Source organism: Bos javanicus, chromosome 2 (assembly GCF_032452875.1).
Source record: "Bos javanicus breed banteng chromosome 2, ARS-OSU_banteng_1.0, whole genome shotgun sequence".
NCBI classification, from domain to species: domain Eukaryota; kingdom Metazoa; phylum Chordata; class Mammalia; order Artiodactyla; family Bovidae; genus Bos; species Bos javanicus.
This window is the reverse complement of record NC_083869.1, coordinates 97,948,770-97,964,962: the sequence shown is the minus strand read 5'-3', so window position 1 is coordinate 97,964,962 and position 16,193 is coordinate 97,948,770. Positions and strand designations below refer to the sequence as shown.

Genomic DNA, 16,193 nt, shown 5'->3' with positions numbered 1-16,193 from the left:
AAAACTCAGCAGTGACCACAGGACTGGAAAAGGTCAGTTTTCATTCCAATCCCAAAGAAAGGTAATGCCAAAGAATGCTCAAACTACCGCACAGTTGCACTCATCTCACACGCTAGTAAAGTAATGCTCAAAATTCTCCAAGCCAGGCTTCAGCAATACGTGAACCGTGAACTTCCGGATGTTCAACCTGGTTTTAGAAAAGGCAGCGGAACCAGAGATCAAATTGCCAACATTCACTGGATCATCAAAAAAGCAAGAGAGTTCCAGAAAAACATCAATTTCTGCTTTATTGACTATGCCAAAGCCTTTGACTGTGTGGATCACAATAAACTGTGGAAAATTCTGAAAGAGATGGGAATACCAGACCACCTGACCTGCCTCTTGAGAAATCTGTATGCAGGTCAGGAAGCAACAGTTACAACTGGACATGGAACAACAGACTGGTTCCAATCGAGAAAGCAGTACATCAAGGCTGTATATTGTTACCCTGCTTATTTAACTTATATGCAGAGTACATCATGAGAAATACTAGGCTGGATGAAACACAAGCTGGAATCAAGATTTCCAGGAGAAATATCAATAACCTCAGATATGCAGATGACACCACCCTTACGGCAGAAAGTGAAGAAGAACTAAAGAGCCTCTTGGTGAAAGTGAAAGAGGAGAGTGAAAAAGCTGGCTTAAAACTCAACATTCAGAAAACTAAGATCATGGCATCTGGTCCCATCACTTCATGGCAAATAGATGGGGAAACAGTGACAGACTTTATATTTTGGGGCTCCAAAATCACTGCAGATGCTGACTGCAGCCATGAAATTAAAAGACACTTGCTCCTTGGAAGAAAAGTTATGAACAACCTGCACAGCATATTAAAAAGCAAAGACGTTAGTTTGCTAACAAAGGTCTGTCTAGTTAAAGCTATGGTTTTTCCAGTAGTCATGTATGATGTGAGAGTTGGACTATAAAGAAAGCTGAGTTCAGAAGAATTGATGCTTTTGAACTGTGGTGTTGGAGAACTCTTGAGAGTCCCTTGGACTGCAAGGAGATCCAACCAGTCCATCCTAAAGGAGATCAGTACTGAATACTCATTGGAAGGACTGATGCTGAAGCTGAAACTCCAATACTTTGGCCACCTGATTCGAAGAACTGACTTACTTGAAAAGACTCTGATGCTGCTAAAGATTGAAGGCAGGAGGAGAAGGGCATGACAGAGGATAAGATGGTTGGATGGCATCACCAACTCGATGGACATGAGTTTGAGTAAGTTTCGGAAGTTGGTGATGGACAGGGAAGCCTAGCGTGCTGCAGACCATTGGGTCGCAAAGAGTTGGACATGACTGAGTGAACTGAACTAATAAGGTGTCAGATATCGAAATATAGAGGTATAATCATTAAAACATTTTGATGCTGTTAGAAGCCAAGGGAACTAAATAAAAAGCCTAGAGATAAGCCCAAGGATTTATTATATGAATGATATTTCCTATTAGTGTGGAAAAGATGGCCTAATAAACAGTAATAACAATTCTTATGAAGCATTCCTTATACACTATTACAGTAATGAAGGGCTTTATATCTGTAATTGCCTTTAATCTGTACAACCCTGTAAGGTTTCAGTACACACAGGCAAAGTTGTGTCTGACTCTTTTTGTACCCATGGACTATATAGCCCATCAGGCTCCTCTGTCCATCGAATTCTCCAGGCAAAAATACTGGAGTTGGTGACTATTCCCTACTCCAGGGCATCTTCCCAATTCAGGGATTGAACCTAGGTCTCCTGCATTGCAGGCAGATTCTTTACCATCTGAGCCACCAGGGATGACCTTTCACACACAGGCAAAGGAGCCACAGTGGACTGCTAAAAACTTTAAAATCATTTTACCACTCCTTTAATGCAAGATATAAAAAAGTTTCCTATCTTAACATCTCTTTTCTGTTGAAAGAAATCTTATTTAACAGTTGTTGATAGAAAAAATCTATCATTCTGTCTTAAGATGATTGTTCAAGCTGATGGCCTTCCCATTAAGTATGAAAGTGATTTGTTTAGACAAAATGAAGTTAAGGTGGCTATGAGCTCAAATGTCCTATATACATTTGTGTAGCCCACTCCAATACTCTTGCCTGGAAAATCCCATGGATGGAGGAGCCTAGTGGGTTGCAGTCCATGGGGTCACTAAGAGGTGGACACGACTGAGCAATTTCACTTTCACTTTTCACTTTCATGCACCGGAGAAGGAAATGGCAACTCACTCCGCTGTTCTTGCCTGGAGAATCCCAGGGACAGGGGAGCCTGGTGGGCTGCCGTCTCTGGGGTCGCACAGAGTCGGACACAACTGAAGTGACTTAGCAGCAGCTCTGTTAAAGCATTTTTAAAACTATTCTGCATAGTATGTCAGGCTATAGGCTATTTTCTGCTTGACTAACTTTTCCCAAATCGCAGTTAAGATGTAGCAGATGCAAGATTCAAATCCAAATAGTCTTGCTCAGAGCCCACATTTAAAATGACTATTTTTCTGTAATCAGAGGTATTAAGGAATGACTTTTTGGTAAAATAACATGAGATCTTTATGTCATATAGCACCTTAAAACAAATTTAAGGTGGATGAACATTAAAATACATTCCAGATAGATTAAAGAGGTAAATATTAAAACTGGCATCTTAAAAGAATTAGAAGAAAAACTAGATGTATTCATGATAATAATGAAAATGCTAATTAATCAAAAGAGGGGATATATGTATACCTATGGCTGATTCATGTTGAGGTTTGACAGAAAACAGCAAAATTCTGTAAAGCAATTATCCTTCAATTTAAAAATAAGTAAATTAAAAAAAATTATAGCTAACATGTACTGGGTATCTATGTGACAGACACTGTGCTAAATGTTTTTCCTTTCTCCAATTACATTAATAATATTAGACATATAATCATCAGTTCTGGGAAAACTGTGTAGCAAAAATAGTACCCTCAAATATTACAGGTACAATTAATTGATACAAGCCTTTTGGGAAGTACTGTGAAATGCATTTGTTACAGCCTTGGCACTAGTGGTAAAGAACCTGCCTGAGACACGCTGGTTCCATCCCTGAGGTGGGAAGATCCCCTGAAATGCATTATAAGGCCTTTAAATGATTAATTTTTAAAAATCTCATTAAGAAAAAAAAAAACTTCTGTACTTGTTCACAATAAACATTTACAAAACTGTTAACTCTATTCTGACCTGATAAATCCATTTCCAAGAACCCAATCTAATGCTAAATATGAAACCACCTTTATTCACAGATATACTTAACATTATTTGTGGTAATGAAAAATTAAAAACAACTTGGAGAACAGTAGGAATATGGTTATCTGTCTAACCCAATGGAACATACATTTTTAAAAACATTGTAAAAGTTTATCTAAGGATATAAACATTTATCCAAGAATGGTGAGTGATCTAAAAGGACAAAAGTTTTACTTCTATGTATGATACAACTGGGACTTTCCAGGGAGCTCCGTGGTAAAGAATCTACCTGCCAATGAAAGAGACACAGTTTCAATCCCTGGTCCAGGAAGGTGCCCTCAAGAAGGAAATGGCAACCCACTCCACTGTTGTTGCCTGGGAAACCCCACAGACAGAGGAGCCTGGTGGGCTACAGTCCATGGGGTCACAAAGAGTTGGACATGACTTGATTTAGGCACTGAACAAAAACAAATGATACAATTATATCCATGTAAAAATATTTCTACTTGCTTCAGCCAGATGCAGCCTGTAGGCCTCTTAAAAGATCCTCATTAACTCAGCTGTAGACACACAGTTTCTAAGAAATTTGAACATGGACTTACTGTTGCATATTAATAAACTATTATGTTAGATGTAATAATGCATGCAGTTACATAAACACAGTTTGTTAGTTTATTCGATTCAAGCTGACATATATGTAGGCAATATTTGGAATGTGTTTTTAAATACTCGGTGGGAGAGAGAGAAAACAAGTTGGTTACCAGCACTCTTGATGCTGAATCATAGGAACAGGGGAGTTCATTATTCCATGTATGTTTCTTGAAATTTTTCCACTGTAAAAAGTTAAAGAAATGAAATGAAAGCACTAAGAACAAGGAATTGCCTGTGCAAAAGAAATACAGGAAAGTATAGCTTATGTTTAGATTTTTTTCATGATACAATTGTGCTTCTTGGAATTTATCCTAGATTAAAAATTTTTTAATTAAAAAATGTGTGCAAGATGATTATTCTAAGAATGTCCATAATACAAATAAAATTATGATGATTATAAGTAGTTCCAACAGCTAGGGAATAGTTAAATGCTACTGTTTCTAATCAGAGGAATGTTAGGTGACCATCTGAAAAAATAAGTTATCAGGTTAAAAAAAAACTTATACATATATCCAAATTAAAATTCAGTTCAGTTCAGTTCAGTCGCTCAGTTGTGTCCGACTCCTTGTGACCCCATGAATCGCAGCACGCCAGGCCTCCCTGTCCATCACCATCTCCCGGAGTTCACTCAAACTCACATCCATTGAGTCGGTGATGCCATCCAGCCATCTCATCCTCTGTCGTCCCCTTCTCCTCCTGCCCCCAATCCCTCCCAACATCAGAGCCTTCTCCAATGAGTCAGCTCTTCACATGAGGTGGCCAAAGTACTGGAGTTTCAGCTTTAGCATCATTCCTTCCAAAGAAATCTCAGGGCTGATCTCCTTCAGAATGGACTGATTGGATCTCCTTGCAGTCCAAAGGACTCTCAAGAGTCTTCTCCAACACCACAGTTCAAAAGCATCAATTCTTCGGCGCTCAGCTTTCTTCACAGTCCAACTCTCACATCCATACATGACCACTGGAAAAACCATAGCCTGGACTAGACGGGCCTTTGTTGGCATTAAAATTATTACATTTGAAATGTGAATATGAAATTTATGTATATGACTGAAAGTGAATTTGCAAAAACAAAGTCATTATATTTCTTCTGTAGTTATGTTTCTTCTAATGTTACTCTAATTGATCTGATTTTAAAAAATGGAGCAGTGTAAATGTTAGGCACAAAATTATTACTGATGTATCAATAATATGACGTTAGTAATGGAAAATTAAAAGCTAGGAGTGGAAAACATTTGAATTGAATGCTACCTTTTTTTTTTTCACTTTATTAATTTAATTGGAGGATTACTTTACAGTATTGTGATGGTTCTTGCCATACATTGACATGAATCAGCCACAGGTGCACACGTGTCCCCCCATCTTGAACCCTCCCTCACCTCTCTCCCTATCCCATCCCTCTGGTTGTCCCAGAGCACCGGCTTTTGAGTATCCTGGTTCCTGCATCGAACTTACACTGTAACTTTAGGCAAATCAGTACTTTTTTGTGTACCAATCTGTCCTTTCCTGGACTTCCCTTGTGGCTCAGCTGGTAAAGAATTCACCTGCTATGTGGAAGACCTGGATTCAGTCTCTTGGTTAGGAAGATCGCCTGGAGAAAGGAAAAGCTACCCACTCCAGTATTCTGGCCTGGAGAATTCCATGGACTGTACAGTCCAAGGGGTCACAAAGAGTCGGACAAGTGAGCAACTTTTACTCTCCTTTTCTACTTTCCCCATTCCCTCCCACTCTCAACCCAAATTTCATGTGTCTTAAATAGCTGGTCACTAGTTTTTCTTTTCTGTAGAATTGAGTACTGCTGCTCCTGCTAAGTCGCTTCAGTCGTGTCCAACTCTGTGCGACCCCATAGACGGCAGCCCACCCAGGGTCCCCTGTCCCTGGGATTCTCCAGGCAAGAGCACTGGAGTGGGTTGCCATTTCCTTCTCCAATGCATGAAAGTGAAGTCAAAGTGAAGTCACTCAGTCGTGTCCGACTCTTCATGACCCCATGGACTGCAGCCTACCAGGCTCCTCTGTCCATGGGATAGTCCAGGCAAGAGTACTGGAGTGGGGTGCCATTGCCTTCTCCAGAGCAAAACTGCTGCTAAGTCGCTTCAGTCATGTCCGACTCTGTGCGACCCCATAGACGGCAGCCCACCAGGCTCCCCTGTCCCTGGGATTCTCCAGGCAAGAACACTGGTTCTAGTAAAACTAGAACCCAGCTATTCACCTTTGATTTTTCAGCGCTTAATAGTCTACTTGGCCCAGAGAAGGTGGTCAATAAATACTGGGTATTTATTGACCACCTTCTCTGGGCCAAGTAGACTATTAAGCGCTGAAAAATCAAAGGTGAATCATGGGAAGTTAAATTATATGATAGAAGCAGACACACAAATGACTATTAAATGATATTATGGGTACCAACATGATAAAAATATTCTAAAAAAGAGGATGAGTGTGTACACTGCCTAGTGGACAGCAGAGGAAGAGAGGTTAAGGGTGATGGGAAAAGGGCAAAAAGGAACTCCAGTAAGATGGTGATGCCAAGTGTAGCTTTATGTAATACTTAACTGGAATCTAGAGGAAAAGTCAAGTGTTCCAAATCACTGTTTCTCAAGTTTTAATGTGCAAATTACTTTGGGGCTATTGTTAGAATGCAGATTCTAATTCAGTAAGTCTGGAATGGGGTCTGAGATTCTAACAAGGTCCCAGGTGGTTCAGATGCTGTTGGCCCATTATATGTAAGATTTTAAAATGGAAACAACTGCATACCTTGTCATAGCCTGTTATTCTTGCAGGGTAAATTGAAGGTAAATAGATGGTTTTGTGCTTTGCCTCAGATGTTGGATTTATCCTATACTGTGCATTAGAGTTAGCAATTTGACAACTACTCATTTCAGCTAACAACAAAGTAGAGAAAAGACAAAAAATTGAAGATTTGTGTAGTTGCCAGTGGTGAGAAAATACCAAAGCCAACTTAAGGGCCTATACTCATCAAAATATTCAGTCATGAAAAACTAGACACTCGAACTATTTCAGATATGAGGAAACAGAAACCTGTCCACTGAATACAGGATTTTCTGTGTAGAACATTACAGGACTAACTGGTGAAATTTGAGTAAGTTATACAGTTAGCTAACAGCATTAATTCTTGGTTTTGATAGTTGTGTGGCTATGTAAGAGAATGCCCTTAAACATTGGCATATTTAGAATAGAGAAGCATCATGTCAGCAACTTAATTTCATTGACAGCCATTGTGGTAAAATGATAATATTGAGGGAATCTGAATTAAAGTGGCACTTGTTGTTACTGCAGGTTTTCTGTAAGTCTGAAATTATGTCAAAATAAAAAGTTTAAAGTGCAGAAACAGCAACAACCCACACAGGTCAGAACCCTAAGGCTCAGCCTTCTTTACCTGTGCTTACCTTATCTAAACCCCACCATCAGTGATCTTACGCTTCAAACCTGCTCCTCTGTATTTCTACCAGTTTAGTCCAAATTAATGAGCCCTATCTATACTGCTGAAATCAATTATTTGATTTCAATTAATCAAATAATTAATCATTTTCCCCAAATTGACTTGGGGAAATCAATAATTTTCCTAATCAATTATTTTGATTAGGAAATCAATCATTTTGATTGATCAAAACAAATTGACCAATTATTTTCCCCAAATCAGTTAATTGGGGAAATAATCAACTTCCTAATCAATTATTTTCCCCAAATCCCTGTAGCAAGTTATATTTTTAAAAAATCAAATTACATGCCTGGTATGTAATTGGCTCTCTATAAATGAAAGGGAGGAAGGGAAGACAGGGAATATGAGAGATACTGGGTCAAAATATATTTTAGGATGGAATTCAGATCTGGGTAAGCAAGCTGAAAGGCTGGGGTTACTACTACAATGAGCATAGGTAAAGAGAATGTGTGTTACACTCTGAATTATATTTCCTACTATTTCAAGAGTCCATTATAATGTTACAAATTACCAAAGAGTAAGAGGGAGAAAAGTGTAATGAAACTTTTGAATAAAATTAAATTTAAAGGATCACTTTAGTAAAGGTTAAGGTTTCTTCACAAAGTCTGATGTGCTTTTATGAGACAAGGTGGGTGGTGAATTCCTTTAGAAGAGATGGGTTGAATTTACCTGGATTTTTCTTGAAAATACTCTGGAAAACAATAGTGGTGGACACTGTGGGAACACCAATACATGCCAGGTGTTTTAAAACCCAACTCACAATTCTAGATACACCTTTGTAGAAATGAACTTTAGAATTATGCCTGCTATGTTATTTACTATTTAACATTTTTCTCTGCATTATTTTTCTTGGGTAGAAATCTTTGAGGGAGTAGGTAGAAACCTTAGGATCTTGTTTAGTTTTCCATGAATGCTTTAAGTCACCATTTTTCTCCTGCATTTGCTTTTATGTCAATCTGATTCTCACTCCTTTGTGATAATTTCCCCCTTCTCTGGTAATTTTTAGGATGTCTTCATACTGATGTTTGGGTTTTTTCCCCCCCCATTTGCTTTGATGCTCGAGTTACTGAAACCTTAGGGTTACTATTGTGTAAACATTTTTGGTTATTGCTTCTTCCAATATTGCCTCTCATTCATTCTATCCTTTCCAATTTTTTACCCTCTTTTGGTTTGTCCTCTTCCAGAAATTTTTTTCCTGTTTCCATCACTGTTCCTTTGAGTTTTAGAGTTACTGTTCCAATTCATTGATCTTGATTTTTAGTTATATCCATTCTGTTATTCAGGCCAATGAGCAGTGATTTTGTTCAATTATCCTTTCCATTTCTGAGGTCTCTTTGGAGAGGCCTTTTGCCTTTCTCTTGGCAATATTATTTTGAAGACTTGTAAATTTGTATTCTGTGAACCCATTAGATATTTCTTGAGAAAACTTTTACACTTGTTGCTATTACTTCTTGTTGGAGTCTTGTGTTTTCATCTCTAAAGTTCGTGTTGACTGTTAAAAGATTGTTTCGCCACTGCTTGAGATCCTCCTCATGGAAGAGGAAAAAATTTACACTCAGTATTGTTTTCAGAGGCAGTTATGGATGGGCAGGACATGTTTTCAAAGTGGGGCACCTGGGCATTGCCTTATCTATCCACCCATCCATTTCTCTGCTGAAGCTTCAAGGATCCTGGCTGTGTTAGTATGTGTAGTCATTCTACAGGTAATTCTACTACAGGTAATTGTTTCTTTCCTCCAGATTCAGAGCTCCTTTGATGATCACACTTTTGCGGCAGTACTCTCTTGTGCTTTTGCAGTTTGCTCTTCAAATTTAAGGTATTAGGCTTTCAGAGATTGTTCAGAAATTGTTCTACTTAAAAGTTTCATTTTTTAACATGCTAATATGGATGTAAATGTGTAGATCTGTGCATCTATGTGTAAAAGTTTTGTCTATCATTTTTAGGGTGCTTTGCCATCATGAAATCTTAGTCGCTGTCACTGTTGGCAGACCATCCATACTCTTTTTTTCAGTGTTGGTTAGAATTTGTCACTTAAGCCATCCTTTCCACATCTCCAAACATTTCAAAAAAAGAAGCCAATTTGGTTATTAATCCAGCATTGCAAATATAGGGTTTAGACAGAAAACAGTAATGATGAAACTAACATTTATTGCATACTTAGGTCAGAAATCCTTCTAGTGACCACTACAGGAATTAACTCACTCAATCCTCATAATCCCACAATAGCTATTATCCCTATTTTACAGTTCAGGCAGCTGATGCAGATAGGTATTAAATGACTTCAAAGTTTTAAAAATTCATTGCTTTAAAAAGAATGGCACTAGGCACTGTCAAGAGTTTGATGAAATCTGGTTATTGCTCTCAAGAGATCCCAGTCTCTTATGATTCTATAATCTTACTTAGTCCTGAACTGTTACCAGATCTAAGGGTGAGCATAAACTAACTTAATGATTCAGAGGAAGTTCAGTCAAGATTTACAGATCTGAACATATCTTCTCTGTAAAAGTTCCTAACTTAGAAGACAGAAGAGATCACCTTTCCTCTTCAAATAATGGAGAAACTATAGCAATTGGGGCACTTCGTGAAGATGTTTTTAATAAATCTTACTCTATTATTTTCAGCTTAGGGGTATTTCATCTTCATATGTTATTTATGTCATTTTGAACTGGTATATCAATATTCTGCAATGTTATAAAGTAAAAGCAAGTTAACATGTTCATCATACTTGTGTTAAGGAACTAAAATTTCATTTTTCTTTCCATTTTAGTACGTAATACTTCTCTCAATCAATGGAGAAATGGATATTCCTCTATATGCAAGCCTCAAATAGAGTCAGAATCTTCTGTGCAGCTATTACAGGGAAGAAAGAAAAGACACTTGAGTGAAACAGCAATAGGTAAGTTCAAATGAGGACATGAGCACCAGTAGTAAAAACTGAAAATAATAAAATTCTGATCTCCAAAAGCCCTGCCTCATGGAAGTAACAGCCCAGAAGTTACTAATTACACAAAACATCCATGGTTCTATGAACACCAAACAGCAAATTCATGTCGTCAATTCAGAATTATGTAGACTGGGATTCCATCCACTTTATGGAAATTAAGAATTTCCTTCCTATGTTTCCTAACCGGAGTTATTTTCTACCAACTGTTCTCCTGGATGGGACTTCAGTCTCTAGCACTGTGCTCTGGACTCAGAACGTGTTAGTACAAGGTTGTCCTTTAGAGATTACCATACCTGGTTCCTTTTGTGGAGATGCTGATTTGCTGCAGCTTCTTCAGAATTTTGATAAACTGGATGAGATGCATCTAAGTAACTCAGCCACCTAGCTGAATTGCCCTTAAGACCTTACAGTGCCAAGATGAACAGAGATACCTTTGAAACTAGAACTCTGCTAGTAACACAAAACTTAACTGGGATGATGTGTATTAAATAACAAATAATCTGTATACTCTGTCGGATCTTATTCATTGTTCTAGAGGCTCTAACATTATGTACGTTAGTGAAGTATGCCCTAGGTACAGTATGTCAGTATACCCAATAAATTAGAAACTATACCCAAGATGTACTGAACTATATTATACATGGTGGATTTAACATGAATACAAGACCACCACAGGTAAAATGCTATACTACAAAGTAACTAGACAGCTCTGTATGCAACAACCATTTTTAATGCATGGATACCAATTTGAAGAAACAACTAGCTAGAAAGGATGTTTTTAAACAACTGGAATAATATATAGACTGTATTAAATTTTATGTTACACAGGAAATTATTTTTCAAGATATGTGGTAATATAAACAAGGACAGTATGAGAATAAACATATACGCACAAATAGAGACCCAAAACAAATGGAAAAAAGGAACACGGAAGAAAACAGAAAATAAAGTTGGAAATAATCTTATAATCAGTATCTTGAAAGTTTCATTCCTGAAATAGGGTGTTATTTAAAAACAGAGTAAAAGGAAACAAGAACTTTTAGAAATTAGTACTTTAATAGAGAAACATATTCAGAAATCAAGTCAGAAGTTAAGAAAATCTTCCAAAAAGTCGATCATAAAGTCAAAGACATTTTAAAAATGAAAAACTAGAGAAGAAAATTACCAGGTAAATCTTAGAAGTTCAACAGCTGAATAAGAGTTACAGAAAGCACGAACATAGTAAAGGGAGATGAGATTAAAGAAATGATATACTGGGTATAAACTGTCAAGACTCCAGAAAATGCAAGTGTGACTGAGATTTTTATAAAATTTCCTTCGTTTTGTTTTTTGATACATGAATTTAAAAAATTAAAATCAATAAACTGATCAAGACTCACATTACCAAACTAGGAAAACAGAAATTCTGATACTTTCCAGTTACATTTAATGTATGACACTCTCAATGGTCTTTCCATGGCAGGAGAAAGAACTAGATTTGAAGAATTTGCTTTTCAGCGCACAGAACCAGGATCCCAAAGCACTTTTACTGCAGTTACTAATGTCAATGTTCTATCAAGAACCCAGAATTCATCATCACAAGTAGGTTTTTGTACAGTGAACTTTCAAGTTGCTTTACAGACTTAAGCTCACGCATCTGGTGGGTGGTGGGGGGGACCTAAACAGGATATTTTGTTAACAGCTTTATTTACTATAACATAATTAGCGTATTTAGAATTATCTTACTAAGAAACAATATATTGATTAAATTTTATTAGGGAGCTAGTTGTTCATTAATTCTTGACTATGGTTTTTTTGTGTGTGTTAAAAACTAGTGAGGCTAAGTAAGAATCCAGCACTTGCGTTATTCTTACATTGTTTTGTGTTTTGTTATCTGGTCGGGAGCAGAGGTCAAAACATGGGCGGATTTAGAAAAACAGCATGACGCTCAGGGCCTAGGAACACATAAATGAAGACTGTAAAAATAATCTTCATTAAATGGCTCACCAAACATTTTATCTCATAGTTCTTCCTAATAAAAACGAGTTGGCTCAAAGATTTCACTGTCATTTAGGGTGCTTTAGCGTACCTTTTCTGCTAAGAGTTTTGTATTTTAAGGCATTCATATTTTTTAATGGTTTTAAAAACAGACTTGAATGTGTGCACACACAAATGTACTGTTTCATAGAAGTTATGTATATTTGTTTTTCTTAATATCTTATGGTCAGATTTTATAATATATTTATAAAACTTAGAGGCACTCCATATTTTTATATACTCATAAAAGGAGTATCAGCATACATAACCAAAACTGTTGTCAAACTACTGTAATCCTGTCTTGCAGAATACGGCACGACGAAGATTGCGAAGTGAGAGCTCTTATGATATAGATAATATTGTGATCCCCATGTCATTAGTGGCCCCAGCTAAATTAGAGAAGCTCCAATATAAGGAAATACTTACTCCAAGGTATGTATACTTACATCCTTTAATTTTCCTTTCTTGAATAACTTTCAGTGAAGTTAAAATTTTTATTTAACGTAAACAAGATGCTGCTTTCTGCCTTTATCCCATTTATATGGTTACATGGAGGGAAGACAGTGAAAGAAACCTTTACATTACTCATGCTGAAAAATAATGCCATATAGTAACGCAGCTTTATTTCTCAGGTTTTAATAAGAAAGGGAAATTCTTAAGATTTACTTACTTTAGTACTTTTGAGTATTTTTTCATTCAACATTTAGTCTTCTATGGTGTACATGGCACTGAAAGGTACTTTAGGGATGTAAATAATTCCATTAACAATCTTTGCTCTTTAAAATGGAGATTTGCACAGAGTTCAAAGAAAGCAACTACCACTCCTGTGACAACAAAAGATTCTCATGTATCTCCAGGTCCACAATACACACGTCAAATATCAAGAAGAGTGGGAAGACCTAGGAGTGTATTAGGAAAAGGGGGTGGGGCAGAAGGAGAAAGTGTGTGTTCACACAGGAAGACCATAACTCAGGCACAGGAGCAATCATGCAAGGCTAAGCCAGAGACTAAGGTTTTGTTTAGAGTGATAAACGAAATGAAGGCTCAAAAATAAACTGGTACCAGGTTGTGGATGTCCTCGAATACCATACACAGATCTGTCTCCTGGCAGCCAACTTAGTCAAATTTTTTAGTGATAATGAAAGCACTTTCAAGATTATAAATCTGGCACCAAGAAGTAGATATAGAAAAGGATGGAAACAAGACAGCTGATGACAACTGCAATTATTCCTACCCATCTCTATTCTAGCTAAATTGATCCTTTTATTCATAATTGCTTTGAGGCAGTGAGAGAACTCCTAATACTCTAGCAAGTATTAGACGAATTCCTACAGAGAATCTGTTGATACATTGTATATTAAGTAAAAACAACACTTGGTGGTTACAAGTTCTATAGCAACAGTCTTTCCAGTTTCCAGTGGTAGGCTGGAGCTCGCTGGTTGACCTGGTTTTTAATATACAAGTCCTGTGATGTGAGGCCATGATGGGAGTCTTCACACAAACAAACTGGCAAATGCTACAAATCACAGCTTTTTTCCTTTTTATTTTCTGTGCCAGTTTATCAGCATACCACTAACTCATTTCAAAATTAGTACATTCTTAGGTATAAAATGCAACTCTGTAGAAGAGACTGTTTATTGTAAGGCCCAAAGCAAAGCCTCGTCTTCTCCTTGTCCCCTTCTCATGGTACAAGTATTTTGTCTCTTTTAAAAAATGAAGTACTAAAATACTACAACCAGTTGAATTATGGAAATCCCAAAGAAAGAAAACACTACTATATTGGTTGTGCTTATAGAATAAAATTGCTACATTTAGATAGATTAAGAAAAGCTATTTGAAATTGGTTCTATCTTCAACAGCTGGAGGATGGTTGTTCTTCAGCCTTTGGATGAATATGATTTAGGTGAAGAAGAGGTAAGTTGCCTTTCACTCATGGGATAATTGCACTTATTATGAAGACTGCTTAATTTCTTTTCCATGTGCTTAATTTGATATTTGAGGAACTAAATGGAACTATAAGCCCTCTTTGATTTTTTATTTTCAAAACTTATGAAAAGTTCCTCACTAAAGGTATTAATTTGATTAGGAAAGTGTTTTGTACAAATTTGCCTACAAAGACAACATGCATAAAAAATAAACAAAAGCAAAAATAAAACATACCATTTCCATACATGAGTTGTTGAAATACTGAACTTACATGAGTATCTGTATTCACTTCCACTATTAGTCATATTTTTCTGCATGAAATTTAGTCTTGTATGGGAGTCTAGGGCAGTTCTCAATCAATACTGAGTTTTACAGTGAAATACTCATAGGAAGTACAATAACCTCACATCATTTTCAGATCAGGCTGTGTCACCAAATGAATTATGAAAACTTGTTTTTTTTTCCAGATTTTTGGAACCACAGGAAAGGGACTATGGACCTGTAAGGATAAAATTTAGATTAAGACAAGAAAAATTATAGAGAAAAATACTATATAGCCAAACTAATTCCAAAGTGACAGTCTGAAGAGGCAGTATTATGTAAAAGACATTGTTTCTATTACATTCTATGCCAACTGATATCATTTTTCAGCTACCAAAATTTGCTTTTTAATGCCTTTCCCTCTTTTAATGCACCCTAGTTCAGAATGATTCTAGCCAGAAACACCACAACCAAAGCTTTAGAAATCTATTAAACTAATTCCCATATCTCAGTTTTACTTTCCTTGATATTACTATGTTCCATCAACAGTATACTCCATAAGAAGCAATCAATACAAAGGTTTGAATGAATAAAGCATGAAGGATATTTTATGTAAATATAAAAAAACCATTGTGAACCTATGTGTATTCAGGGTACCTATTAAGAACTCTAGGTAAGTCTTCAAACATGACCCGGAGGTGAAAAAGTTTCAAACTCCTCTGTTTAGGAATCTGAATCTCCTCTCATATGTTCTCATGACTTAGACTGCATTTATTGTTGTTTTCTTCCTATTGTTCTCTTTATGAGGCACTGTGACACCTGTTCTCATTTCAGAATGTTTCTGACCAAAGCAAAACTTTTCATTTCTAACTCCAGATAGAAAATCTCTCTGATGAAGTCTTCTCCCTAAGACACAAAAAGTATGAAGAGAAGGAGCAAGCCAGATGGTCACTATGGGAACAAAGCAAGTGGCAGAGAAGAAACAGCAGGCAGGTGTTGAACTATACTCAGGCTACTTACATGATGAAGAGTTTTGTGTCTTACTCCACTCTATTTCTCATGCTAATTGTCAGCATCGGTAATAGACTTAACTGAGCAAATAATGTGAAAATTCTCCATAAAAAGGTCATTTCAGTGTACTATAATGGTGGACCTAACACTAGTGATTAGAATCTGAGTGAGCTGTAACACAACTACTTCAAAAATATTTTTCTTAAAAGAGAACCAAAAAAAGACCCTTAAAAACCTATCTAGGGTAAAAAGCAAATAGCCTGAAATACTTTGAACATGACTTTGAAGGAAGGGGGAATAAATCCTAAAAACATAATGTATTTGAGAAAAACCCTGATATTTTATGTTTAATTGGACTATTTTTTGATATAGTCAAAACTTAAAACATAAGATCATGTTGAAACCTAGTAGTCACTGTAGTGTGGGGGCCTCATTTCACACGTTTAAAACACATTTCTCTGTTTAAGTCAAGATATTCAGATGATTTGTTGTTGATCCTTATTCTAAGAGTTATCCTAACATACCTGAGATTCTATTCTCAACTTTCTCTACATTACAGAGATACAGTTTTCCAGAAGTACAGAGGAAAATGTGAATTGAGTTCTTCATGGATGACATTACAATAATCATAGATACTCAGGGAACTCGGGATAAGAGTCAAGTTAACTATCTTTTCCTGTTTTCTGGAAAACAAACAAAAAATACCCC

General features: G+C 36.6%; 2 protein-coding genes across 11 annotated transcripts in view; one reads left to right on the top strand and one right to left on the bottom strand.

Moving 5' to 3' along the window:
* KANSL1L (KAT8 regulatory NSL complex subunit 1 like) overlaps positions 1–16,193 on the top strand; it is a 125,375-nt gene that overhangs the window by 106,118 nt on the left and 3,064 nt on the right. For 9 of the 10 annotated variants that reach the window (XM_061383708.1, XM_061383713.1, XM_061383742.1 and 6 more), the window contains 5 exons: positions 10,095–10,223; positions 11,734–11,852; positions 12,595–12,719; positions 14,147–14,201; positions 15,351–15,463. In XM_061383708.1, coding sequence (XP_061239692.1) covers positions 10,095–10,223; positions 11,734–11,852; positions 12,595–12,719; positions 14,147–14,201; positions 15,351–15,463 — 541 coding nt within the window. Of the gene's footprint in view, positions 1–10,094; positions 10,224–11,733; positions 11,853–12,594; positions 12,720–14,146; positions 14,202–15,350; positions 15,464–16,193 lie in introns of those variants that run through there. The other variant, XM_061383772.1, reaches the window with a different exon arrangement.
* RPE (ribulose-5-phosphate-3-epimerase) overlaps positions 10,982–16,193 on the bottom strand; it is a 29,118-nt gene continuing 23,906 nt past the window's right edge. The window contains exon 6 of the mRNA XM_061383799.1: positions 10,982–15,380. Within this exon, the coding sequence (XP_061239783.1) occupies positions 15,300–15,380 (81 nt within the window). The 3' untranslated portion in view covers positions 10,982–15,299. The remainder of the gene's footprint in view (positions 15,381–16,193) is intronic.